The following is a 26,642-nucleotide window of genomic DNA, read 5'->3' as shown; positions in this document are numbered from 1 at the left end:
CCACACGGGTTCATCATCTTGGCGGTTTATAAATGAACAACTTCTACCTAACACTAGAGAGGTCCTGCGGTTCAATAGTAAAACTGATACCAAATGGTATTTTCATCTTCAAGTTTGGGTTCACTTCACTCACTGCAGAAAAAGTAGAATACTTTTTCAACAAAGAAGCTTTTTGGGTTTTTGCTTTGCTTGATTTGGTGTTTGGCATTTGATGGTTAGCTTAGCAAACACCGAGTAATGGGGAAAAGCCAAAGACGCACTACGGCTCATGAAAGTTCACGTGTGCCACCTCACGGGTCTGACCATGAATCCACTGATCAAAGTACCACCTTCTACCATGGAGTCCTGAGTGCTGGATTTTGACTACCTGCACCGTTCACCTGCACAGACAGCATGAAGCGCCACTTTTTGTTTATTCTCGCACTGCTAGAACAAGCGTGGAATGAGCAAAGGTAATTCTGTTGATGAGGGAGCAGGCAAAAATGCGTAACGTGAAGCAGGTACAAAAACATTATGGGTTTTCGTGAGTTTTACTGAATGTATTACTGTGTTACAACTATTCGAACACCAACTTTAAGTTATGAGTTATCAATCAGAAAATAAGCCAGCATAATATTTATATCTGAGAAGTTTCATTAAATAAAATGCCTAATCAAAAAAATCAGTTAAGTTCTATATTCCCTTTGTAAGCCTCCGATTCTCTTCATGTCAGCAAACACACAACATTCAGTGTCTCTCAAACATCCGTGCTGGTGACTCACTGTGTACTGAACCTGATGGAACAGCCCCAAGGAGGGTTTTCAATGATGCATTCTGCACACTTCATCTCCATCCCTCCCAGAACCGAGGGAGCGCGGGCATTTACTGAGCAGCAGGGTGGGCCGCAGCAGGGTGGGCCGCAGCAGCGAACATGGCTTATCTTCTCAGCTTAGACCACTGGCTTTCGTCCTCACATTTAACACTAAACGAAGTTTGGGCACTGGCTGTGGGCGTTGAATGTTTCTATGCATGAATTTAGAATGCCCAACTCAAGAGCAAAGCTTACTTGTTTCCCCCATGTGTTTTTTCTGCAGCTTTAGAAACAAAGAACGCTTCTTTGGCTGAGCAACAAGCGAAGGTAGCTGGCATGCACTGGAGTGATGCTGTTGCAGCAATACACCTCTGGCCACCAGAACACACTTAATACACAGGGATGACCTCACATGTGAGAGGCAGGCAGGACCTTTGCTCATTCCACGCTTGTTCGAGAGTACATCCCAAATTCGATTACGCATACTACTCCAAAAGTTCTTGCTTTTTTGCCACACACGGAGACTTACAGCAACACATGTTAAATACGGGTGCTCTGTGGGCCCACTGTACTTAAGTCCTTGCATTAGAAACCAAATCAGAATCTCAGGTTCTACTGTTGCATTAGGTTCCAAAACCATTTACACAGGAAAGCCCGTCACTGTTGGCATGCTCAGTGTTCCCAGAACTTTCTAAAATACACAAAGGCAAACTGGGTTTTCATTAACTTAACTGTAATTCATTTTGCCTCTCCATGATATTTATAAAGTGCAACAGGCCCAGCAATAATTCCCACCAAAAAAAAACCCAAATGCCTGCTTATTTATCACATGCAGTTAACTTAAGAGTTAATTGTAGCTCAGCGGCTTATGGTCTTGTAATTACAGTCAGCTAACCCACACGCTGTTCAGGGTGACGAGCAACCTATGTTATTTCCATGCAGCCTGTACTTCAAAGAGGAAAGGTTAGGAAACACCTAACTTATTGGCAAAGCCAGCCGATATAGTTTTATACTTTCATGTCATTTTTTTCTACAGGAGCTTTTTTTTTAGTATCAGTTAAACTTGCACCGCAAAAGTAATAAAACCTACATAAATGCTGCCAGTATTCACATTTTAACCTCTATTGAAGAGCGGAAAGTAGGCTGATTGAAAGATGATGTAACAGTTCCAGCGCACCCCATTTAATTTTTACCTCTATGCTGAAATAGCCTCTGTCCACGTAGTCTCCCAGAAAGAGGTAGCGTGTGTTACTAGGCGACCCTCCAACTTCAAACAGCCTCATCAGATCGAAGAACTGTCCGTGAATGTCGCCACACACTAGGGAAGAAAAATAGGCTGCAGTGGGAAGCGGTAACCTGGGGGACAGCCACACACAGCCTATGATGCCAGCATCCCACACGGCTGCTGCTCTGTGTTCCAGTTTGCTCCACCTGCCATCTAGGGCTCTGCTAATGGCTTGGGATAAGAACCTGGGCCCTGTCACCCGGAGCTCCTGGCCCCTGCCTCGACCTGGCCCAGCACCACCTGCTGAAGCCATCTGGGAAGTGAACCAGCAGATGGGAGATCTCCTCATCTCTCCCTCTGTGTCACTCTTTCAAATCAATAGACACATCTTCAATAAAACAGTATCTTAGAAGCAAAAAGGCATTAGTAACATACTCCAGTATAACTTTTCACTTAAAGGTACACAGTAGCCTTTAAAAAAAAAAACAAATATTTATTTGAAAGGCAGAGTTACACAGAACAAAAGGGAGGAGAAAAAGAGAATCTTTCATCTGCTGGTTCACTTTCCAGATAGCCACAATGATTGGGGTTGGAGCATCAGGAGATACAAACCGGTCCCCGTGGTCCCTAAGCACTGCCAGCCTTTGACCGCTGTATAACTGTAGTTTCCCACTGATGCTGAAAAGTGCTGGAAATACCAGATACTGAAAATTGTCTTTCTTCAATATGCAAAAAACATACTAACCAAACTTAATAGGAGCCTCACAATCCCCAGGAAACAAATCACCCCCCCACTGCATCTCAGTTGGCGACTTACAGGCATTTCCCAACCCTGACTCCTAACCGAGCATCACCACGCACACAGCCTGCACACCTGTCACGGGAGCCTCCACTTCTATCATGGTCTTCTCCTGCCTCAGGATGGCAGCCCCATCTTTGATTATCTTCAAGGCTACTTCCTCTTCCAGTCGGCCTTCCTTTACCAGATGATTTTTCAAAACATCAACTCTGGGTTTTCCATTCTCGAATACTTCCTTCAAGGTAAGCCGTTGGGTTGGAGGAAAGGGGACAGCTAGAAAGAGGGAAAAAAAACCCATAATTTAAAACACTGAAATGCACAGAGAATAACCATAATGTAATTGTTTTATGTCCCAAAATAAGCTTAATAAATCTCCATGAACCAACACCAGAACCATGTGGAAAAAAATTCCAAGACACCATAGATCAGAAACTAAATATATATACATATGTATGTGTATATATACATATATATGTGGAGAGAGAGAGAGATTTATTTTACTTCAAAGTCAGAACTACAGGGAGAGAGGGAGAAACAGACCTTCCATCCATTGGTTAACTCCCAGATGGCCACCATGGCCAGAGCTGAGCTGATCCAAAGCCAGGAGCCTCTCCCGAGTTTCCCACGTGACTGCAGGGGTCCAAGCGCTTGGACCATCCTCCGCTGCTTTCCCAGGCCAAAAGCAGGGAGCAGGCTAGACGTGGGGCAGCTGGGACTTGAACTACTACCCACATGGGATGTCGACACCACAGGGGAAGACCAGCTGTTATGTCACTGTGTTGTCCTTATAGATTTTAATTTTTAGGGCCTGGTGTGATAGCGTAATGGTTAAGGTCCTCGCCTTGAATGCCTGGGATCCCATATGGGTGCCAGCTCTAATCCCAGCAGCTCCACTTCCCATCCAGCTCCCTGCTTGTGGCCTGGGAAAGCAGTCGAGGACAGCCCAAAGCCTTGGGACCCTGCACCTAGCTGGGAGACCCCAAGAAAGAAGTTCCTAGCTCCTGGCTTCAGATTGGCGCAGCACCGGCCGTTGCGGCCACTTGGGGAGTAAACCATCAGGCAGAAGATCTTCCTCTGTCTCTCCTCTCTGTACATCTGCCTTTCCAATAAAATAAAATCTTTAAATTTTTTTTTAATTTTTAAAGGATCATGGCCAAAGACATTTAAAATATGTGTGTTTGTGTAAATTATAATGTTGTATATATTAACATGAAAGACAAGAACCTGATTAAGGGATAAGTTAAAAATGCAAAGCTGTGAAGTTAGCTTAAAAAAAATGAAAAGTAGCAATACTACTAAAATGCCATTTCTTCCACAGATGAGCCTCCTGCAGCCACAGCTGTTGGGGGTCTGGCCTCAGTCCCTGATCCTGGAGGTTTCCTGTGTTCTGGATGGGCAGGTGCTCACTGTAGTTTATTAGGGAGAGCAAGAACGCTGAACAGGCTGGAACCACCCGAGGTTCTGCTGGGAGAGCATCAGCCTGAACCACACGGGGAAGTCTAGCTGTGTTTGCTAATGTGGACATCTCTCTACCTTCAGCTTACACTGGGGACTCAGTTTATACACACACACACACACACGCATATAATGTTCAAGTTCTCACTGAATTTAAACAGAACACACACAAAAAAAGCAATTTATTCGCAAGATGGAGAAAACAGCAGACGCCGGGCCAAGTACTTGAGTTACTCCCGTCTTCACAGGACACACGGAGAGTTCTTGGCTCCTGGCTTCCGCCTGGCTTCAGCCTGGCCCAGCCCCGGCGGGCAGAATCATCTAGAAAGGGACCACACAATGGAAGATACTCTCTCTTCTTTCAAATAAAGCTTTCTAAATGGGCTATTATCTCTTCTGCCTAGTGTATAATGCAGTCTTTTTTTAATTTATTCATTAATTACACTGTATTATGTGACACAGTTTCATAGATACTGGGATTCTCCCCTCCCCTCCCCTCCCCTCCCCCCATGGTGGATTCCTCCACCTTGTTGCATAACCACAGTTCAACTTCAGTTGACTTTTTTTTTTACATTATTCTGTAATTTCAGAACAGAATCAGCTATCAAAGACACTGCACCTTTTAAGTCCATGCTTAAGTGTTTAAGCAGTGGCTTTAGCGCAAATTAATCCTCCACCTGAGGTTCTGGCATCTCATATGGTCACTGGGTTGAGTCCTGGCTGCCTCATCTGCCACCCAGCTTCCTGCTAGTGGCCTGGGAAGGTGGCCCAAGACCGCATGGGTAGCCCGGCAGCTCCTGGTTCCCAGGTTAGGAGCAGCCCAGCTCTGGCCACTTGGGTTGAGGTTATCTGGGAGTGAACCAGCAAATGGAGGTCTCTCTCTCTCTCTCCACTTCCTTCAATCTGCCTTTCAAATAAACACACAAATCTTTCACAATAATACAAATTAAAAATCTTAAAAAACCATCTTCCACATGCTGATTTCACTTCCTGCTAACAAATTCCCAGAAGTGAGACATCTGGGTCATCAGGCAGATGTATTTTTAGGTTTTTCAGGAATCTCCATGATGTCCATGTCAAGCCTGTGCTAATTTGCATTCCCCCAGAAGACATTTTTATGAAACAAAACAAAAATAGCCTCTGAGAGGGAAGATCAGGAGGCACTTAGAAGAGTCAAGTAAGAATGGCTAGAAAAACGAAAACCCACATTAGGAGCCAGAATCCCGTTGGAGAGAATAAAGAAGCAGAGATCAAAATGCGAAAAATAAAGTTTGAGCTTTCCTTTGCGTTCTTCTGTTTACAAACTCAAAAATGAGACCGTAACACACAGAGAAGATGGGGCGGGGGGCGGAGGTCACGGCAGATGTCAGTGAGCTCTTGTCTTGGAAGAGGAAAACCCACAGCGCAGGCCAGATCTCAGAGCAGCCGAGAGCCTTGCCCAGCGCCATCAGGGCCTGTGTAAACACACGAAACGGGACTGCCTGCTTCAGGACAAGCTTATCAAAAGGCATATTCATGGCAAGGTTTTGAATGCCAAGGCTAAAGAGTAGACTTGTATCACAATAATCTATCATTTCTGCTTTCCTATTTTCCGTTAGACTTCTCTCACACAAGCAGAATAGTGACCGCAGAGCTCTGAGCCTGAGAAAGGTTGTGACCAACACATTCTCTGTCTCTCTCTCTCTCTCTCTCTCTCTCACACACACACACACACACACACACAGAGCCAAACAATTTGCATTAAGCGTGAAGACCACAGACAAACCCTCAGGTTCCAGCGACACTCTGGCATCCCGCCTGGCCATGGCAGCTCAGAAGAAAAGACTTTGAAGGGAGGACTTAAAAGGATTAGAGACTAAAGCAGAGCCCCGAGTGCCACCCGCCTCCAAGGGACACGGAGGACACATCACCCACAGCCCTTCTCGGACGTCAGCGACCTCAACCCTCCCCTTTACCATGACATTCTGCTGACTTGAATGACCCTTTGGTCAAAGTTCACCCAGCCGTACAACCGTGTGCGCGCTTTTGTTACTGTATGTCAATAATTAAAAAAAAAATGTTTCAGTCTAGCTAAGTGCAGACTTGAATTAAAATTAATAAAAAAAAAAAAGGAAAGCAAGCAAGCCAGACTCCAGCTTTATTCTCGGCTCACTCAGCACTCCACTCGCAGGTACAGGTGGACTGGGAGTTTAGGAAGATTACGTGAGTTGCAGACTCAGCGTCCACTCTCACGTATGGTCTTCCTTTTTGATTTCTGATTCCACTGTCTGACATGACTGCTGACCACATCCAATTCTCATATTGGACACACTGCTGAATAGAACATCCTGAGTAAAATATTTGCCTCACGCTCCTCAGAAGAAGTATGCCAAGTGATAAAGTGAACCACTTTTGTTACCAAATAGGTCAAATGATGCTTTTCCGTATCTCAAAAGCCGCACGTAGCAACAGAGATCTGTCAGGAGGGTTTCAGTCGGAAGCTGCCGCATCAAGGTTCATTCCCCGCCTGTATCTCGAGCTGAGACATGCTGGCATTGCAGCCGTTAGAAGAGACGGAGAGGAGATGCGCAGGGGACTGGATTCTGTTTTAGTCTCTAATCTTTTGAAGATCGCCCTTCAGAGCATTCTCTTCTAAGCGGCCATGGCCAGGGAAGATGCCAGTGTGTCCCTGGGACCAGGGGGAAGAACCTGAGCTGCCATGGCCAGGGAAGATGCCAGTGTGTCCCTGGGACCAGAGGGAAGAACTAACAGAAACACAGATGCTCTCAGCCCATCGAGAGGAATATGTGAGGGATAATAAAAATGTACCTGTTTGGGACTCGTAGGGAATAAGCTAACTTTTATTAAATAACTATTACAAAGCAATACATAGAAATACACATACACAGGGGCTTCAAAAAGTTCATGGAAAAATTAAGGGCCAGTGACGTGGAGCTCCAAGTTAAGCTGCCACTTGCAACACCAGCATCCCATATTGGAGCAGTGTCCAACACTGGTTCAAGTCCCAGCTGCTCCACGTCCAATCTAGCTCCCTGTTAATGCCAAAGGTAATTTCTATAATCTTTAAAAGAAATAATTCTTTATAATCTTTTAAACATTTAAAAAATAAGGTAAAGGGTCAAAGGTTGGTTTTATTTAAAGGCCTTTTTAGTATAAACGCAAAACTGTTCAAGTTATGAAAGATATTTTAATGATCCTGAAATTGGAAAAGACAAAAATAAGGAGTTTTCATGTGGCAATATGTAAAGAAATATTTAAAATATTATAGAAATTACCTTTGGCATTCTCTCATGTTTAATTAACTCAGAACTTTTCCAAGAACTCTTTGCTTTATTAAACCTGGGCTAAGAAACAAAAGAATAATCTGACAAATGAAAAGAGAAGTTAAGCCTTTTTAAGTCACATGTAAGCAAGACATATTAAAATATGCTTCAGGGCCTGACATGGTAGCCTAATGGCTAAAGTCCTTGCTTTGCATGCGCCAGGATCCCATGTGGGCACTGGTTCTAATCCCGGTGACCCCACTTCCCATCCAGCTCCCTGCTTGTGGCTGGGAAAGCAAAGATGGCCCAAAGCCTTGGGACCCTGTACCCACATGGGAGACCCGGAAGAAACTCCGGACTCCCAGTTCCTGATCAGCTCAGCTCTAACTGTTACGGTCACTTGGGGAGTCAATCAACAGACGGAAGATCTTCCTCTCTGTCTCTCCTCCTCTCTGTATATCTGACTTTCCAATAAAAATAAAATAAATCTTTTAAAAAAATATGCTTCAACATTTGAGTATCTTTCATGCTACAGAAAACATACGCACAAAAAGATTTTTATCTTCAAGCTTAAATAAAATAAATTGACAAAATTCATAATAATATCTTACAGGCTAAATGAACGGACGTCTTGGAGGGGGGCTGTCAATGCCCTCCCTCCCTGTTAGCAACATATGCTCATTTCCAACACGGTCAGTGACGAAGTCCTTATGAAACCTATTCTGTGTTTTACTGTAACACAATAAACGGGATGCTGCGGGTGTTCCAGGGTCCTAAACGCTGCTGTGCAGCCAGAGCCAGGTCAGATGATTCCACAAATGATCCCCCAACGACAGGCGCAAAGTGGCCTCCTGCTTGCGGAGGTCACACTGTCAACCACCCAAAGCTGGAGGAGTATTCCCAGCCTATCAAACAACAGTGTAGATATTGACGTCTCCTAAATGGCAACTCCTCCAGTGTAGCTGGAGACCGACGAACCACAAATGGCTCGTAAATGCCCAGAAAAAGACACTCAGTCTTGCAAAACAGACTGAACAAAAACCAAACCACAATGCACGCAGCAGACCAAATAAGCTCAAATCTCCTTTTTTGCTGTCTGCTTGCCCAGCCCCTATGTTCCGAGACCACAAACCCATATGACGTGAACTCCTCGGGGGTGCACGTGTGCTACAGGCAAAACCACAGCTCACCCCAACTGCAAATTCTAGTAAGTGCCTGCCCAGACCACTTTAAAAAAAACACACACACACATATACAGAGGTATCAATTTTATTTTAATATTATTTACATAGTTGAGAGGGATGTGCACCCATGTGGGCCTCTAAGATGGGACGGGTCAGGTGCTGAGTAAGGTGGTGGGACAAACGTTTTAGTTTTAGTTTTGTTTTCTCCTGTGTCCATAGGGAGGAGGGGAAGGAGGCTGCTCCTTATTGTCCAAGACTACATCAACATCTGGGGATAGGGCACAGTCATTTGATGATACCTTAAAGACTCCAAACAGATGTTTACATAATATATTTCAAATTCTTTACAGAAAAAAAAGGTGGCGTATTGATTTGCGACTTGGAGTTTTATACTCAGCTCCAGTCATTGCAGCTACCTGGGGAGTAAGCCAAGTGACAGAAGATCTCTCTGTAAATCTGGCTTTCCAATAAAAAGAAACAAATCTTAAATAAAATCCCCACAACAGCCAGGTCTAAGCTGGGCAACTGGGCCAAACCCATGAGCTGAGGACCCAATCTGGGTCCCCCATGCGGTGGTAAGGACTGAACTACCGGAGTTACCACCTGCTCCTGGATTACTTGGAAGAAGTGGAGACAGAAAGAGGGACTTTTGACATAGGATACACGTCTGCTAGGCTGCAGCTTAACTTCTATACCAAACACCTGCCTTTCTTCATGGCAATTTGGAAAGAACTCTACTGGTGACTTCGGTTGGTAACCAGAGCGAAGAATCGTCATTCCAAGAACATTCACCCAAGAAGATTGCGAGCGCTCCCAGGTCTAGATTCTCACCCTGTGCCCACTGACATGTCCCTAAAACTCACAGTGCTTTTAACTCACAAAGCAAAACTCCAAACAAACATGGTATAGGAATCAAAACAAGATTTTGTGGTGGAGGGAAGAAAAGTAACATAAGCCCAGCACTCGTAGCTGCCCAGGCTACGTGTGCAGGCCCCATGTGTACCCTGCATAAGCCACAACCCCACAGGACAGCTGACAACATCTGGACAAGCTCTCTTCTGCCTTGGTTTTGGTTATGTGCCAGATTGTGGACACGAGTTTGGTGTCCACCATATCCTAAAGACTTGGTCCCCAAGGTCTTCTGTTAATGGTTAATAGACTAATAATGGCTATGGATTCAGGGTGAAGATTTGATCCAACTACTGAGTCTAGGAGGAGGGCCCAGTAGCAGACGCTTAGCTCAATGGGGACATGTCCTCGGAAGGTAGTTCCAGAGAAGGTGCTGGTTATAAAAGCCAGATTTGACTTCTTCTCTCTCCCTCTTCCTAGCTTATCATGTAATCCTTTTTTCCACACACATTCTGCCATCCATGGCCCTCATCAAACACACAGAGGAGCACCCAACAATGGACTGGGAACCTCCAGACTCCTCAGCCAAATTAAACCTCCCGCCTTCTAAGTGGCCTGTATCAGATATTTGCTATAGTGGGGGAGGGGGGACCAAATACCTAAGAAGGTCTGGTACTGCCTCGGTGTGGGACATTAACAATGTGGTAAACGTGGCCAAGAAGGGTTTGTGGGACGGTAAATGGGACTCGATGCTCATTTCTTTGCAAGATTCCATGAATCTGTAACTTTCAGAACAAATATTAGAGGTAGGCTTTGGTGCTACAGCAACTTAAGCCCACTTCCCATACTGGAGCGCCTGGTTCAAGTCCCAGCTGCCACATCCTGCGACTCAAGTTTCCTCCTGCTGTGCCTAGGGAGCAGCAGATAGTGGCCCAGATAAATGGGTTCCTGCTACACATCCACACATCCAGGGGACCCAGCTATGGTTCCAAGCAAGTGACTTGGGCATCACCTGGAGAGTCCACCAGTGGATGAAAGAGCTCTGCCTCTCCCTGCTTTCTCGGTCACCGCTTTATATAATTTTTAAAATAAATGTTGAAAACTGAGTTCTTAAACTTCACTCAGGACATTCTTCAGGCTTTTCGTGGTTAAATATAATTCAGCATATTGCTACAATATATATCTACCATGTAAATAGACAATGTTAGATAAGCATAAATAAAATGTGATGTATATTGCCTGCATGAGAAAAAGGCTGCATTGGGGATGAACAGCCTTGTCCAGAGGTTAGCAGGAAAGATAAATCTTGAGAGTTGCTGGCCCATAAGTTGTTATTTTTCAATTACTGTAGAGCCTTATCCTCGTGGGGCACTAGGATTTACCTAAATAGCGGTCTCTGTTCACTACAAATAACCCTGCTTTCATTCCTATTTTAAGCCAGCAAGCCTGCCCTACTTTCCAGAGACACTTCCTAATCCATTCATCAGCCTTTCCAATCACAAGGCAGTTGTACCCTCTCAGTGGGTTATAATAAACATTACTGAATGTCAGATGCACCTTTCAGATCCTTCATAATGTACTCAATGAGTGATTTTATTTCAATTATTTGACTGAATTGTCCTTCTTCAAAAAAATTTTTTTTGAAGACAGAGTTACAGAGAGATCTTCCAGCCACTGGTTCATTCCCCAAATGACCACAACAGCTTGGAGGAAACCAGGGCTGAAGCCAGGAGCCTGGAACTCTATTCGGATCTCTCACACAAGTGGCACATGGGATCCAAGCACATGGGCATTTGGCTGGGCACATGAGCGGAGGACTGAATCCCTCCAACAGGCCTTCACACAGGGTGCCGGCGTTGCAGGTGCTAGCTTGACCTGCAGCACCACAGGCTGCCTGCCTGAGTTCTTTGATACTATTCTACTTTTTGACAGTCACTAAACCTACTATTCAAGAATCACCAAAGTCTGCCCAGACCACAATCAGTGAGGCAACCACCCTCCTCCGTGGCAGTCAACACAAAAGTGGTAGTTTCCTTTCAGAAGACAGATACTCTGTGTGTGCAATGCTTAAAAAAAAAAAGTTTCTACTTGAAAGTTAGAGAGAGACAGGAAAGTCTTCCCTCTGTTGGTTCAATCCCCCAAACAGCTGCAACAGCCAAAGCTGGAGTGGTCCAGGCCAGAGAGCAAGAGCCTCTTCCAGGTCTCCCATGCATGTGCAGGGGCCCAAGGACTTGGGCCATCTTCTACTGCCTTCCCAGGCCCCAGCAGGCAGATGGATCAGAAGTGGAACAGCAGGGAGTAGAACTGGTACCCATATAAGATGCTGAGGCCACAGGCCAAGGATTAACTTGCTATGCCTCCACGTTGTCCTCCCCAGTGCTATCTTTTCAATTAGGCTATTTGGTAGCTTAGAAATTATTTCAATCTCATGTGGAACTAGACTGATTTTTTTTTTTTTTTTGTCCAGATTAGGAGTTTTTGTTTTAAACTTTTACTTATTGTAAATATTTTGTTTATATTATTTGAAAGGCAGAATGACAGAGAGGATAAGACACGGTGACCAAGCAAGAGAGACCTTCCATGTGCTAGTCCACTCCCCAATGCCTGCAGCAGCCAGAGCTGGTCCAGGGCAAAGCCAGGAGCCAGGAACTCCATTTGGGTCGCCCACATGGGTGGCAGGAACCCAATTACTTGGGCAATCCTCCACCATTTTCCAGGTTCATTAGTGCAGAATAAACCTAAACTAGGCACTCAGATATGAAACCCAGGGATCCCACACAACGGCTTAAGCCACCAAGCTACCATACCTGCTCCGCCCCACTCCCATCTGTTTTTCTTTTTGAGAAGTAGACAAAGGCAAACAAAGAGACAGAGCTCTCATCCACTGGTTCACCCTCAAGCGTTGGGCCAGGCCCGTCAGGAGCTGGGAACACAATCCCCACCTCTCATGTGGGGGACAAGAACCCAGTTCGCTGAGCCATTACTGCTGGTTCTTGGGGTCTGCAACGTTGAAACCGGAGTCAGGAGCCTGAGTTGGAACTGAGCTATCTCAAAGCCCGAACTTGAGCTATTTTCCTCAAAGCCTTAGTATGGAGCTGGTTTGGAAGTAGAGCAGGCAGGGCTTATACTGGCATCCTCAGGGATACCAGCATCTCATGGCACTGGTCCTTGTTTTTTTAAGATTTATTTATTTTTATTGGAAAGGCAGATTTATAGAGAGGAGAAACAAAGATCTCCCATCTGCTGGTTCACCCCCAAAATGGCCGCAACAGCTGGAGCTGAGCTGATTTGAAGCCAGGAGCCAGAATTTCTTCCAGGTCTCCCACCTGGGTGCAGGGTCCCAAGGCTTTGGGCCGTCCTCCACCGTTTTCCCAGGTCACAAGCAGGGAGCTGGATGGGAAGTGCAGCAGTCAGAACACCAGCCAGCATGCATATGGGATGCTGTCACTTGGAGGAGGAGGATTTAGCTAATTGAGCGACTGCGTCCAGCCCACTAGTTCTTGATCCTATTCTGTTTGGATATATACCCAGAGGTGGGAGTACTTGACTATACGGTAGCTTCATTTTTTAGTTTTTTCACCACCCTTTATATGACAGAAACAATTATTTCTATAGTAATGTTTTCCATTAAATTGTGTACAATGATCGAAAATAATCAACTTCATTCCATCAATCATCTATCAATTACCACTAAAACTCCAGGCATTAACTACCCTATTGTAGTTAAGTTTCCACAAAGTCTCAAGTTACACACACACACACACACAGAGAAAACCAAACTCAGTCTTAGCACTATAGGCCGCTATAGAGCTGAAGTTTTAAAAGTTCAAACTTTACAAAGATTATCAATATACGGGAAGAGGCAGCCAACGCTCCAAGTCAGTGTGGTCTGTTTAGTCATCTGTTCTTTTCCAATAGGACTCACATTAGTCATGAGCAACCTGAAGCTATAATTGTCTGTGACATTCTGGGGACATGATTAATACTACCCTGTGTGAGTAAGCCGTGTTTAAGCTGCTGAGTACCATCAGTAACATGCCTTATTTAATAAGAGCTCATCAAATACTTGTTTATGAACAATTTCCCCCCCTCAAAAAATATTCTATCCAGAGTACCAGAAAAAAGAGAAAATTTCACAATTTTTCTTCTAAACCAGTTTAGATTTAAATCCTTTCAAAAATGAAGGAGATCTAAACTCGGAAGGCACGGAATATTATATTCTCCACCCTTCATTTCACACAAGCTACTTAAAGTAAAACAGTTCCAATGCCAAATTTTGCCCAGAGTAAAGATTAATTTACTTACTGACTATTAATGTTTATTAACCATACATTATGTGCACTAAGCACTTTCCACATATAATAAAAATCTTCCCAGTTCTGAGGTAGGTACTATCTCAATTTTAAATGTGTGGCAGGGAAAAAAAAAAAAAAAAGGTTGCAAGCTAGTTAATCAGTGAAGAATGTGAGCTTTCCTACAATATCTTCGATAAAATAAGCTTCTCACACTAAACATTAGAACATTTAGTGGCCAGCACTGTAGCATAGCGTGTTAAGCTTCCACCTCTGATGTTTGCAGCCCTTATGGGCGCCAATTCAAAACCCACTTGCTCTGCTTCTGATCCAACCCTCTGCTAACGTGCCTGGAAAAGTCCTTGGAGCCCTGCCCCCACATGGGAAAGCAGGAAGCAGGGCCTGGCACTGCGCCCCCCGCCCGCCCCCGCCTCTGGCCTGGCCCAGTCACAGCCACTGCGGCCTTTTGCAGAGCGAACCAGTGGTGAAATCCCTTCCCTCCACTCTCACCCTCTCTGTAACTCTGTCTCTCAAATATTTTAAATCTTAATAATAATAATAATAATAATAATAATAGAGCCCGGCATGGTGGCCTAGTGGCTAAATCGCTTACAACCACTGGGATACCATATGGGTGCCGGTTCATGTTCCAGCCACTCCATTTCCCATCTGGCTTGCGGCCTGGGAAAGCGGTAGAGGACGGCTCAAAGCCTTGGGACCCTGCACCTGCGTGGGAGACCTGGAGGAAGCTCCTGGCTCCTGAATTTGGATCAGTTCCACTCTGGCTGTTGCGGCCACTTGGGGAGTGAATGGTAGATGGGAGATCTTTCTCTCAGTAAATCTGACTTTCCAATAAAAATAAATATTTTAAAATAATAATAAAGAAAAGATTTATGATTAAGCACCTAACCATTGTCTAGGCACTGTATTTAGCATTAGGAACAAGGAGTTCTAGCCATTTAGCGTGAGGTTTTATTCTTCTCTTCTACAAACAGGGAAAGTCAGATAAAACAAATTAGTGATTCATCTGAGGTCAAGCAGCTAGTAAAAGCCTTAATTAGCTACACAGTTAAGACATTATGAATTTGCCTGAAGCCCACATTGGAGCACCTGAGGCCAGGCCCCGGCTCCAGCAGGCAACGACCAGAGAAACTGAGTTCCCACATCCCAGCTTTGGCATCTGTGGGGAGGCCCAGCATAAATGGGAGGCTTCTATTTCTCTCTGTCCCTCTGCCCTTCACATAGAAATTTTAAAAAGATTTAGAAGAATTTGAACCCAGGTATGTCTGACCTCGAAGCTCATGTTCCAAAACCATTCATATCTACCGCTTCCTAGCAAAAGACAAACAGCTTTTCACAAGCCTTGGTGGCAACATTGTTCTAATCATCTGTTTACCTATGAGTGATAGAGAGAGACCAGCATTCCTACCTGCCGGTTCACTGTCTAAATGCCTGCGACAGTCAGAGCAGAGTCATGTCCAAGACAGGAGCCAGGAACTGAAGCCAGGTCTCCCACGTGGGCGACCAGAAGCCCAAGTCCTCAAACCATCATTGCTGCCTTCCAAGCTCTGCACCATCAGAAGCTAGAATTAGGAGCCGGAACAAGGACTCGAACCCAGGAATTCCACCCTGAGCTTTTGGCTAGTAAAACCAAACACCTGGCTCTTAGTTGCATCTTGAAAAATAAATAAGGGGCTAGTTAGGGTGTGGAAAGATGGGGGCTGGCAAGGCGGGAGAGCAGACAGACCTGCTGCTATCACACCAGCATCCCACATGGGTGCCAGTTAGTGTCCTGGCTGCCCACTTGTGATCCAGTATCTGTTAAGGTGGCCCAGGTACCTGGGCCCCTGTCAACCCCATGGGAGACACAGATGAAGTTCCTGGCTTCAGCCTGGCCGAGCCCTGGCCTTTGTGACCATCTGGGGAGTGAACCAGAAAATGGAAAGTATCTCTAACTGGCTTCCAACAAATAAATCTTAAAAAAAAAAAAAAAAAAAATGTGGAGTGAAAAAGCAAAGAGCTCATTTAAGGATACAACACTTGGGGACTAAGGTAGGTTGGGGATTAAGATGTAAAAGAAAAAGGAAGTGGAACAAAGGGCACTGGTTCCTCGGCCAAAGGCAAGTTCAATCCACAGGCAGGAAGTGCCACAAATGAGTTTCATTCTGCACAGAAATGGAAACGACCAACACAGTGAAGAGACAACCTGGAAAATGTGAGGAAATGGTCACAAACTATGTACTCAAAGGGGCGTTAATACCCAGAATATACAGGAAATTCAAATAGTTTAATAGCAAAAAAAGAATAAAATGGGGAAAAGATGCGACTAAACATCTCTTTAAAAATTACACGTGGCACAAGCACTTGGCGCAGCCCCCGAGGCACCCACGGTGCAAACCCCCTCCCTCGCCCCACCCGAGGGTCTAACATCAAGTCTTGGCTCTGCTTCCAATTCCAGCTTTCTGCTGACGCGCACCCTGGGAGGCAGCATACACAGGTCAAGTGCTTGGGTCCCCAGACACCAGATTCCTGCTTTTGGCCTGGCCCTCGTCCTGGCTCCAGTGAGACTCGGCGAGTGAGCCAGCAGCAGGAAGAGCTCTCTGTCAGTCTCTCTCTCCCTGTCTTTCAAATAAAAATAAATGCTTAAAAAGTTTGAGAAACACAAAGTGATATAACCTCATTCCAATTGTAATGGCTGTTATAAGAAAAAAATGGCAAAAGCTGGCACTTGATGTCAAGCAATGGACAGGCACCCTTACACTCTTCTGACAGGTTCCTCCAAAAACTAGAACTTGAGCTACCACGTGATCCAACAAACCCATTAGTGGATATCTAGAAGAAACGAAAATCACTATGTTAAGAGATACCCACTGGGCTGTGCTTAGTGAAGCACAACAGCCCAGATGTGGAACCAAACCAAGTGCCCACAAACTGATGACTAGGTAAAGAAAGTGCGCTACACATACATGAGAAAAATACTGTTTGGCCAGAAGAACGGGTGAGATCCTGTTGCCTGCAAACACATGTAAGCCAGGAACAGACAAATATGGTATGATCTCATATCTTTTAAAAGCAGAAGTACATCGGTCATTCATTATCAACTATTATTCAAAAAAATACTAAACAGAAAATTCCAGAGGGCCCAGCGTGGTCGCCCAGCAGCTAAAGTCCTCACTGGGATCCTATATGGGTGCCGGTTCAGGTCTCAGCTGCTCCACTTGCCTTCCAGCTCCCTGCTTGTGGCCTAAGAAAGCAGTTGAGGACATCCCAAAGCCTTGGGACCCTGGACCCCCATGGGAGATCCTGAGGAAGTTCCTGGCTCCTGGACTCAAATCCAGCTGTTGTGGCTACTTGGTTAGTGAACCAGCAAATGGAAGATCTTTCTGTCTCTCCTCTCTGTAAATCTCACTTTCCAATAAAAATAAATAAATCTTTAGAAGATTTCAGAAACAAACAGTTCATAAACTTTAAAACAAAGTGGAAGTACTGAGTAGCAGCCCTGCAGAGTGGATGGGGGAGAGAAGGAGCGACTGGCCAACAGGCACAGAGGACCGGCTAAGCAGCAGCAGTGATTGCCTCTATCACACGGCAGGTGACCACCACTAACAGCGTCGTATTGTGTATCCCAGAACCGGAAGAGGATTTTGCATGTTCTCCCCAAATGACCAGCGTCTGACAGGATGAGTATGCTAAATGCCATGATTTGATCATTACATAAAATATTGGGCCCAGCGCAACAGCCTGGCATCTGAATTTTCCCCTTGCACGCACCGGGATCCCATGTGGGTGCCAGTTCCCATCCCAGCCACCCCACTTCCCATCCAGCTCCTTGCTTGTGGCTGGAAAAGCAGTCAACGATGGCCCAAAACCTTGGGACCTTGTGCCAGGGTGGGAGACCCGGAAGAGACTCCAGACTCCTAGCTTCAGATCGGCTCAGCTCCAGCCGTTGTGGCCACTTGGGCAGTGGATCCCTGGATAGATGATCTTCCTCTCTGTCTCTCCTCCTTTCTGTATATGTGACTTTGCAATAAAAATAAATAAATCTTACAAAAATATTGTGCTAATATCATACTTTGCTCCAGAAATATGTACAGTTATCTGTCAATTAAAATGAAATAAAACTTTATAAATAAATCGGCAGAATTGCAAGCACAAAAATGATTCTTTACCCTCCTTACAGAGTGTGCCGACAGCAGAGGAGCCAGCCCCAGCAAGGAACAGGAGGGCACAGAGGGGCCCGGAGCAGGAGCTCACGTGGCCTGTGAACTCCACAATATTTAGTCTGGAGAGACTGGCTGTGTAGCAGGAGGGAGAGGAGAGTCTGGCCTGACTCCCAGGCTTGTCATCCGAGCCCGGACTAAATGGGTAAGTGGTGCGATTAACAGGGATAGGAAATACACTCGGAAAATCCTTTCTCTGCCCTCTGGTTGTCTGTGCTTTTAGCATTTATTTTTGTATGTGGACCACCCTGTTTCTTCATTTCAGTCTCTCCGGTAACATAAAAAAAACTGGCCACCTCACTTTCTACGTCATTTATGTTATGTCTGCAACTCCCAATCACTCGGAGTTCTTTTTAATACGCTATCATTAAAATCATCTTGATGAGGGTTGGTACCGTGGTGCAACCAGCAAAGCGGCCACCTGCGACACCAGCATCCCATATGACCACTAGTTGTACTCCAACTGCTCCGCTTCCGATCCTGCTCCCTGCTAACGTGCTTGGGAAAGCAGCGGAGGATGGCCAAGTGTCTGAGCTCCTGCACCCACGTGGGAGACCTCAATGAAGCTCCAGAGCTCCTGACCACTGCAGCCAACTGAGGAGTCCATCGGCAGAGGGAAGACATTCTCTGTGTCTGTCTCCACCCTCCCGAACTTCAAATAAATACATCTAAAAACAAACCAACCCTGCTGTTCCCTAAGTGGAACTGCTGTCACCTTAGCCTTCTATCTCACCTGTTTAATTCTCTTCCCTTCTAGTCATCCATCTTCTACTCCTTAAATGACGCATGGTTTCCCCACGCGTTGTTCCAAGCCCCACCACTTTTGTCAACAACTTTTTCTGCCTAACAAGTTGTTCTCTCATCCACTCCCTTATTAAACAATTAATAAGTCTTCAAATACAATGCCATACTTTCCCATGCCTAGCTGTAGTAGTTAAGCATGCATTTTTCCTCCGACTTTGCATTTTGAACAACTAAAAGCAAACAATAAAACAGATACACTTTTGCCCTGTTCCTGGATTCACACGGTGAACATTATCCTGTTTTGGTTTTCTTTCTACAAATATATAACGTTTGACTCTGCACCACCTGAAAGTAAATTGTACACATTGTAACATTTCTACATCAATATTTTATCACGTGTGATCTAAGATTATCCTCCTGGCCGTCCTCTGCTGTTTTCCCGGGGAACATCAGCAGGGAGCTGGATCGGAAGTGCAGCAGCCGGGACTTGAACTGATGCCCATGTGGGATGCCAGCACTGCCAGCAGTGGCTTCACCGCGATACCACAGGGACAGTCCCCATGGAGGAGTTCACCAAAAGATGGGAAAGATGAAAAGGCACGCTTTACTTCCATCAGCCACTTGGCAATTAAGTATCAAAAACTCCCGAATGGCTACAAGTGTCAATATTAGCTAAATAATTTTGTCTCTTATGGATACAAATGTATGTTTAAAAAAAAAATCAGCGTTTTCCAAAAATGTCACCTTCAGAGAAAGATAGTCTAAACTAACTCTATCAAACACCTGGGAAAAGGTCTTTAATTTTTTTTTCTCCTTAAGGAATGAAACCTTAGCATTTTTCCTCTCAAATGATACAGTAGCATTTTTTTTTTGAATTTGAATATAAATATGGTGAGCTCCCATCAGCTAGTTCACATCTGAATGCCAGGAGTGGACAAGCCAGGTCCCCCTGCTGGGGGGCACAGAGCCATCACTGCCTCCCAGCCAAGGCCAGGGCCCTCCCTGGCACCCCGAGGTGGGACAAAAGGTTCTTCACCACTGGAGTAGATGCCCACTCCCTCAGTTCTTTAACACTGAGCAAAATGTGACAGTGTCTTACTTTATAGAAGAAAAAGCTTTATTATCCAGTCGCATAGAGGTGATAAAGAACACCTTATTCCTGTCCCAAGTAAGCCGTCCTTTCGGAGGTCTGCGACTTCAGCGGCAGGGATGGCAGAAAATGCCACGCGTTGGCATTTCAGGGGTAGGGCAGCTTACTAAGCACCACCCTAAACCAAGCAAAACATCAAAAAAAAAAAAAAAAAAAAAAAAAAAAAAACCACTGGACAAGTCCAACAGGTATGCATTCTAAGACTTACTAACAACTACAATTTATACCTGAAAATGTTTCTCCCGGTCTAGTTCTGTGTCAAATGCCTAGGACCCCACTGAACACGCAAGGACCCACAATATGGATCTACGTGTTTGCTGGCTGAAACCTTCGTGGAAGTATTCTGATTAAACTACAATAGTTATGTTAAGATGGTATGAAATATTTGCACTAATAAAAGCTTTAAGGGGCCGACAGCCGCAACCTGCCACCTGTTACACTGGCATCCTATGTGGTGCTGTTTGCAGTCCTGGCTAATTCACTTCCAATGCAACTCACTGGCACTGTGCCTGGGAAAGCAGCAGATGCCCAAAGTGCCTGGGCACCTGTATTCACTCGGGAGACCAGGGAGGAGACGCACGTTTGGCCTACAGCCTTCTGGGGAGCGAACCAGTGTATGGAAGCTGTCAATCTCTCACTCCCTCTTTCTCCCTTCACCTTTCAAATAAATAAAAACACATCTTTTAGAGACAAAAAGCAAAAAAAAAGAATTTGCTTCCAGAGGGAGGAAATACAAAGTCTTTTTTTCTACCTTTCAAGTTTTATAACAGAGTTAAGAAACATTTCAAAGAAAAAAAATTTTCTAAGCTCCCAGTAAATCTTTTCTCACAACACAAAACAGAGTGGTGGGGGAGGAAGGCGCTGCAGAAACAAAGGAACTACAGGACCCAGAGATTACAGTGAGGCTCAGGACACATCTGTGGGAAGAGCAGGCTGTGTCCACACGACAGGAAATCTTTCATATATATTGGTTCACTCCCCAAACTCCTGTAACAGCCAGACTAAGCCAGGTCCAACTCCAACCAGGTCTCCTACATCGTCAGCCATCATCTACCACCTCTCAGGCACATTGGCAGGGAGCTGGAGAGGAAGTGCAGCAGCCAGGACTCGAACCAGCGTTGGCTGCATCCCAACACTGACCCCCACAATGTACAATAATTCCAAGAAAATGAGAGAATCCTACCAGCATCTTAGTGAAAAAGAAAGGTGGCTTTTCCATCCAACACCAGTTTAGTCACCAATCAAAACCTTTGTAATGGAATTCCTACTAAAAGTGTCCTGTTTCTGAAAGGATTCAATCCTGGAGATAGACTGACTTCATAAACATCAGTGGCTAATGTCCTCGCCTTGCATGCACCGGGAAACCATATGGGCGCCGGTTCTAATCCCAACAGCCCTACTTCCCACCCAGCTCCCTGCTTGTGGTCTGGGAAAGCAGTCGAGGACGGCCCAAAGCCTTGGGACCCTGAACCTGTGTGGGAGACCCGGAAGAAGCTCCTGGGTCCTGGCTTCAAACTGGCTCAGCTCCAGCCATTGCAGCCACTTGGGGAATGAATCAACGGACAGAAGATCTTGCTCTCTCTCATGCTCTGTGTACATCTGCCTTCCCAATAAAAATACATAAATCATAAAAAAAAAAAAAAAGGAGAGAGAAAACCTTTTCAAACAGGAAAAGAAAGTAGGGAAGTGGGGCGCGGTGGGGAAGGGGGACAGATTCGGCAGCGATGCCCCAGGATGGGCACTGGGACTACTCTGGAGCCTGGGGGGAGGCGGGAAGGCAGGTTAGGGCACCCTGCAGCTGGCATTCCACATTCTTTGACAACTGTTTAGAGAGAACAGCTTAGGGAAGTGCTGGCTCCAGCTCTATCCCCAGGTCAGGGCCCACCTGCACCTCCTCCGGATGGTACTACAGGCGCTTTCCCCGGTCCTGCTGATGATCTCACTGCCGACCACTTAGCGTAGTTAGGCCATCTATTAGCAAACCATCACGTTCCACCCTCCTGATGTCTCTTCAGCACCTCACCTACACAATTTCACGTGTTTCAAACTCTAGAACAGGGAGTTGGGGGACAGCACTGAGGTACAGGGAAGCCAAACACTTTTTAAGTCCCCAGTCGCTGTTTCCTTTAACCTAAGAGAAGTCTTAGGAGTTCCCCACGTACACTAGTTGGTGATTTTGCTAAAGAGCCAATGTGCACCACACACGATAGAGGCGGGTGTTCGTCTCACGCTGAGCGTGCCTAACTATAAACCTTGCGTGCTTGCAGGTCTCCTGTCTCACCTGACCTCACGTCCACATTCAGGGGTCTGAAAGGAGAGTGAAAAGGATAAGGCAGAGCTTCAGAGGCCCCATGGTGGCAAGGCTGGCCACTAAGCGTCCTCTCGGCTCCTCTTCATCCTGGCTGACTTCCCTGCCCACCTCAACTTGGAGGTGGAGAGAGAGAGCGGCGAGGGCCTATTCTGACACAGAACAGCGCTGGAGAGATTCATGGGAACCCAACACGAAGAGGCTACAGCTGTGAAAAGTCATTTTCGCACAGGAACAAGCTGCCAGCACCCCCCACCACCACCACCACAGCATGGAAATTAAGGTACACAGTCATGCCCTTGACTCAAACCGTTAGCATTAGCATATCCGGCCCCTGAGAGGGGTTGCTGTACCCCTCCTGGCCAATACACGATGAAGACCTTTTAAAGTGGTCAAAATAATTTTCATGTCAATGACATGAAAAATTCACTGAAACTCCCGCACGGTACCACATAAAAGCTTTAAAATACTATCATAGTCATTATTATGTAGATAATAAGCACCTTTTATAGGATGCTGGGGTTTTTTTTCCCCCCAGGGAGGACAACTAAATTACACACTACACAATTCCCGCCCCTCCCTGAACTTTCAATAAAGTTTTTCCTCTTTAAAAAACTGCGTTATTATTTCCATTCTCCCGTTAATGCCAAAATGAGCATTTGCAGTATTTTCTCCATTATAATGCTAACCTCTCCAAGAAACTACACCCAGCTGGTCTCAGGACAGCCCTGGCCGAAGACGCAAGTACTTTCCGAACCGCCTGTCCATTCTCAGGGAGATTAGGGTCTGCTTAAGTCTTAGGGCTGAACTAAATAAAGCAGCGCCCTGGCAGGCAAGCAGGGGCTATGCTTCACCGGTGTTGTCAGTTAATTTAAAGCAGGATTGAGAAAAAAGGAACTCAGCTTGAGGGGGTGGGGTGGAAGAGAACCGAGCGACCGCAAGGTGGACGCGGGAATCTGATACCCAAGGGAGGGGAGGAGACCCGCACGGCCCTTTCAAACATCAGAAGACGGGTGGGTGGGTATCCGAGTCACCGCCTGAAGTTTCTTCTTCAGATAGTATTAGCAGGGACTCGCCGTGACCCAAGCGGGAGAGAAGACGCAAAGTGTGTGTCCTACAGAGGGCTGGGGGTTAACGCCCTGCCCACTGCACCCCAGCTAAGAGCCTCCAAACGGGGAGAGGGGATACTTTTCTTTAAAAATCGGAGTCCTGGTGCTTCCAGGGGCGCTGGATGTCCCCACGATGGGCATAGCTCGCCGTGTCCAGCAGGCTCCCGGAATGGGTGCCTCGGGAAGAGCCGCCCCTCGGAGTTGGAGGGGACCGCCCGCCCGCCCCCCACCGCTCCCCGCACCCCTCTCCCACCCGGGACCGTTTCCGTGGGGAGTCCCGGACGGGAAGGCCCGGCCCTGTCGGCACCTTTGATGACGCGCTCGGTAGTGGAGAGTTGGAAGCGCCTCCCGGACATGGTCCCCTCGGCCTCCTCTCCCGGCTGTGCGAGAGACGCGGCGGGCCGTGCGCCGAGTCCTCCGCCTCGGGCCGCCGCCTTCCTTCTCCAGCGGTCTCAGCTGCCGGGGAGCCGTCGGCCCAGCCCCCGAGCCCGGTCTCGGCTCCTCAGGGCGGGCCCACACCTCCCCCACCCCAGCCCCGCACCGCCTTGGAGCACCCGGCTTTCCAACTGCACGCTGACAGCGGCTGCGGCGGCGGGGAACACCACCGGGGCACGAGCCACGCCGACCGCGGCCGAACGGAGAGCGCGCCTCGGCCCCGCGCGCGCGTGTGTGCGCGTGTGTGCGCCTGTGCGCGCGTGTGTGCGCCCGTGTGCGCCCCTGCGCGCCCGTCGCCACCGGCCTCCGCCCCTGCCGCCGCGCGCTCGCCGCTTCGCTTTCTGCTTTTTCTTCCTCTCAGCCTCGACAGCCACCAAGGCTGGCTCCTTCCCTCCTGGTGGCCGCGCCTCACCTAAACCTAACCGCTCGGCCCTGCGCGGGAGGCCCGGCGCACAGCGGCCATCTTGTGGCCCGGCCGGCCGCTCTTGGCCGCCCCGCAGCCCCCCGCGCCTCGCCACAGCGACCCGCACACGCGCCTGGCACTCACCCGTTCCGCCGCAGTAGCCCCTCGCTCCTACCATCTAAGCCCTGACCCCGCCCCGCTCCCTTTTCAGCTTTCCTGTTGAGTACCCTGATTACAATGAGAAGAACGTGGGCGGCCATCCTTTCAATCCCCCCACCTGAGGTGTCTCCTTCGGGCCGGACCTTCTCCCGAGTCCTGGGTGTAGCCCTGCCGGGTCCGAGCTGCCCCCTTAGCCCTGAGTTGGTGACGTGGCACCTGGTCCCTTTGCTTGCTGAAAGTCCCCAGCTGTTGTCTCGGGTTGGAAACTGACCCACCCCTCCTTAAACACAAGAGACTGCTCTCTCTGAATGTGTCTTGTACTTGGAAACTATTTGACTTCAGCCTTGCCAGTGGAACATTAAAACCCATGACCAGGGGCCGGTGCAGTGGCTCAACAGGCTAGCCCTCTGCCTGCAAGCGCTAGCATCCCATTTTGTATCCCAGCTGCGCTACTTCGGATCCCGCTCCCTGCTTGTGGCAAAACAGCAGCATACGTGCAGGTTCCAGAATGACAACGTGGTGTAAACAGTTACCTGTGATGGCCGATAAGCAGCCACGTGTGGCTGTGTGTTGACATAATTCCGACCCCCTTCTGAGCTAGCCACATTGGGAGTGCTGGGAGCTGCCTGTCGCACACTGCAGAGTAGTATGTTTCCATTTTTGCCAGAAGCCTATGGGACAGCTCCTAGCTAAAATATGACAGGGATTTAGTCCAAAGCTCAGCTGAAACAGGTTTATGCATTGCAAGGAAGTATCCGCTGGAACCAGACCCTGCGTGATCCTCTTGGATTTGTTTAACCATAAACACCTTGGCTAGCAACCCTAGGAGACAGGTGTGCGTCCTTTAGGGCTTCAGGCCCTCACCCAAGAGGATTGTTCAGATATCCTGAGGCCATCCTTGCAGGAGTAATCAGAACGGAGGCTTAAATCCCGTCTCTCACCGTCAGATGCTGGAATTCCTCAGAAGGGACATTGAGAGGGAAAGAGTAAACAAAGTTCAATGAACACTGTGCCCCAGGGGCAGGGAGTTTATTCGTGAGCTCTTGGGATCGAAGTTGCAGCCACTCAGGGATCTCAACCTAAAGTGGGCCTGGTGTTACGTTTTCCTGTGGTTCAGCCAGATCTCCTGTAAGCCCAGGAGCTGGAATCTGGGCTCGAGGCTAGCTCCACTCAGACATGGAGGAGCTGAGAGTCAGCCACTGCCCCAGGATCCTACCCAGCCGGAGGTGAGCTTCCCGATGTGGTCAGTCCCAGGCTCAGAGTGTCCAGTGTCCTCACTTGGTGAAGGAGACCTGCGTGGAGCACCTCACCCATGACAGGGACTTTCATCCTCATTTTGGCCCATAGCTGGGAACAGAAGCTTCGAGGCATGTCTGTTGCAAGTCGGAGGTTTTTGCTTAAAGCCCACACACCCGTTTCCAGAGGCGTCTCATGGCTATATTCACATCTCTGCTTATCCTAACAGTCATGAATATGGACCAAACTCTTTCCAGCTGTACATCTCGAGGCACTGCTTATAACGACCAGGTTAACAGACTGCAAAATCGATTGATTTGATCACAGTAGGTCCGATCATGTTTCTTTGTCATGAAAAAGAAGGAAATGAGATCAAAGGACATCTCACACACAAAGAAAAAGAATTTCCAGGAAATTCTTTCTTAATTTAAAAAATGTTTGTTTTGGGAGGAAGAGATTGATTTGAAAGGCAGAAAAATTGAGAGGGAGAGACAGAGAGAGATATTTTCTTGTGATGGGGTACTCTGCAGACACCTGCCATGGCCCTCGGCTGGGTAGGGCCAAAGCCAGGTGCCAAGAATTCAACTCATGGCTCCCATCTGGGTACCAGGGAGTCTAGCCACAGGAGCCAGCCCTTGCTGCCTCCCTGGGTTAGCAGGAAGCTGGGATTGGGATTGGAACTGGGACTCAAAATCCAGGCACTCTGACAGGTCTGACACTTGATAACCCAATCAGAGTCTTCACTGCCCAGCCAAATCCCGCCCCCTGGAAAATATTTTTAATTTTCTGTTTGTTTTAGCTCAAAGGCAGAGAGACAGAGAACTCTGCCACTTGCTAATTCATTCTACAAACGTTTGCAGCAGCCAGAGAGAGCCATGTCAAAACGACCAGCCAGGAATCCAAACTGAGTTGACCTTGGAGAGGGGTAGGGATCCGACCACTTGAGCCAACAGCTGCTTCCTCCCAGGCCGTGTGTTGGTAGCAGGAAGCTGGATGGGAAGCAGCACTGGGATTCAAAACA

At 47.1% G+C, this 26,642-nt stretch overlaps 1 protein-coding gene across 2 annotated transcripts in view; it reads right to left on the bottom strand.

Annotated features, from left to right (window-relative positions):
* Positions 1–23,957, bottom strand: part of PPP3CC (protein phosphatase 3 catalytic subunit gamma) — a 61,759-nt gene extending 37,802 nt beyond the window's left edge. The window contains exons 1-3 of one of the 2 annotated variants that reach the window (XM_058657552.1): positions 23,696–23,957; positions 2,890–3,087; positions 1,984–2,108 (exon numbers count right to left, since the gene is read on the bottom strand). In XM_058657552.1, the coding sequence (XP_058513535.1) occupies positions 1,984–2,108; positions 2,890–3,087; positions 23,696–23,744 (372 nt within the window). In that variant the 5' untranslated portion in view covers positions 23,745–23,957. The remainder of the gene's footprint in view (positions 1–1,983; positions 2,109–2,889; positions 3,088–23,695) is intronic. The other variant, XM_058657553.1, reaches the window with a different exon arrangement.
* Positions 23,958–26,642: the final 2,685 nt, after the last annotated feature.

Source organism: Ochotona princeps, chromosome 32 (genome assembly GCF_030435755.1).
Source record: "Ochotona princeps isolate mOchPri1 chromosome 32, mOchPri1.hap1, whole genome shotgun sequence".
Lineage (NCBI taxonomy): Eukaryota > Metazoa > Chordata > Mammalia > Lagomorpha > Ochotonidae > Ochotona > Ochotona princeps.
Note: the sequence above shows the minus strand (reverse complement) of the source record. Positions and strands in the feature narration are given on the sequence as shown.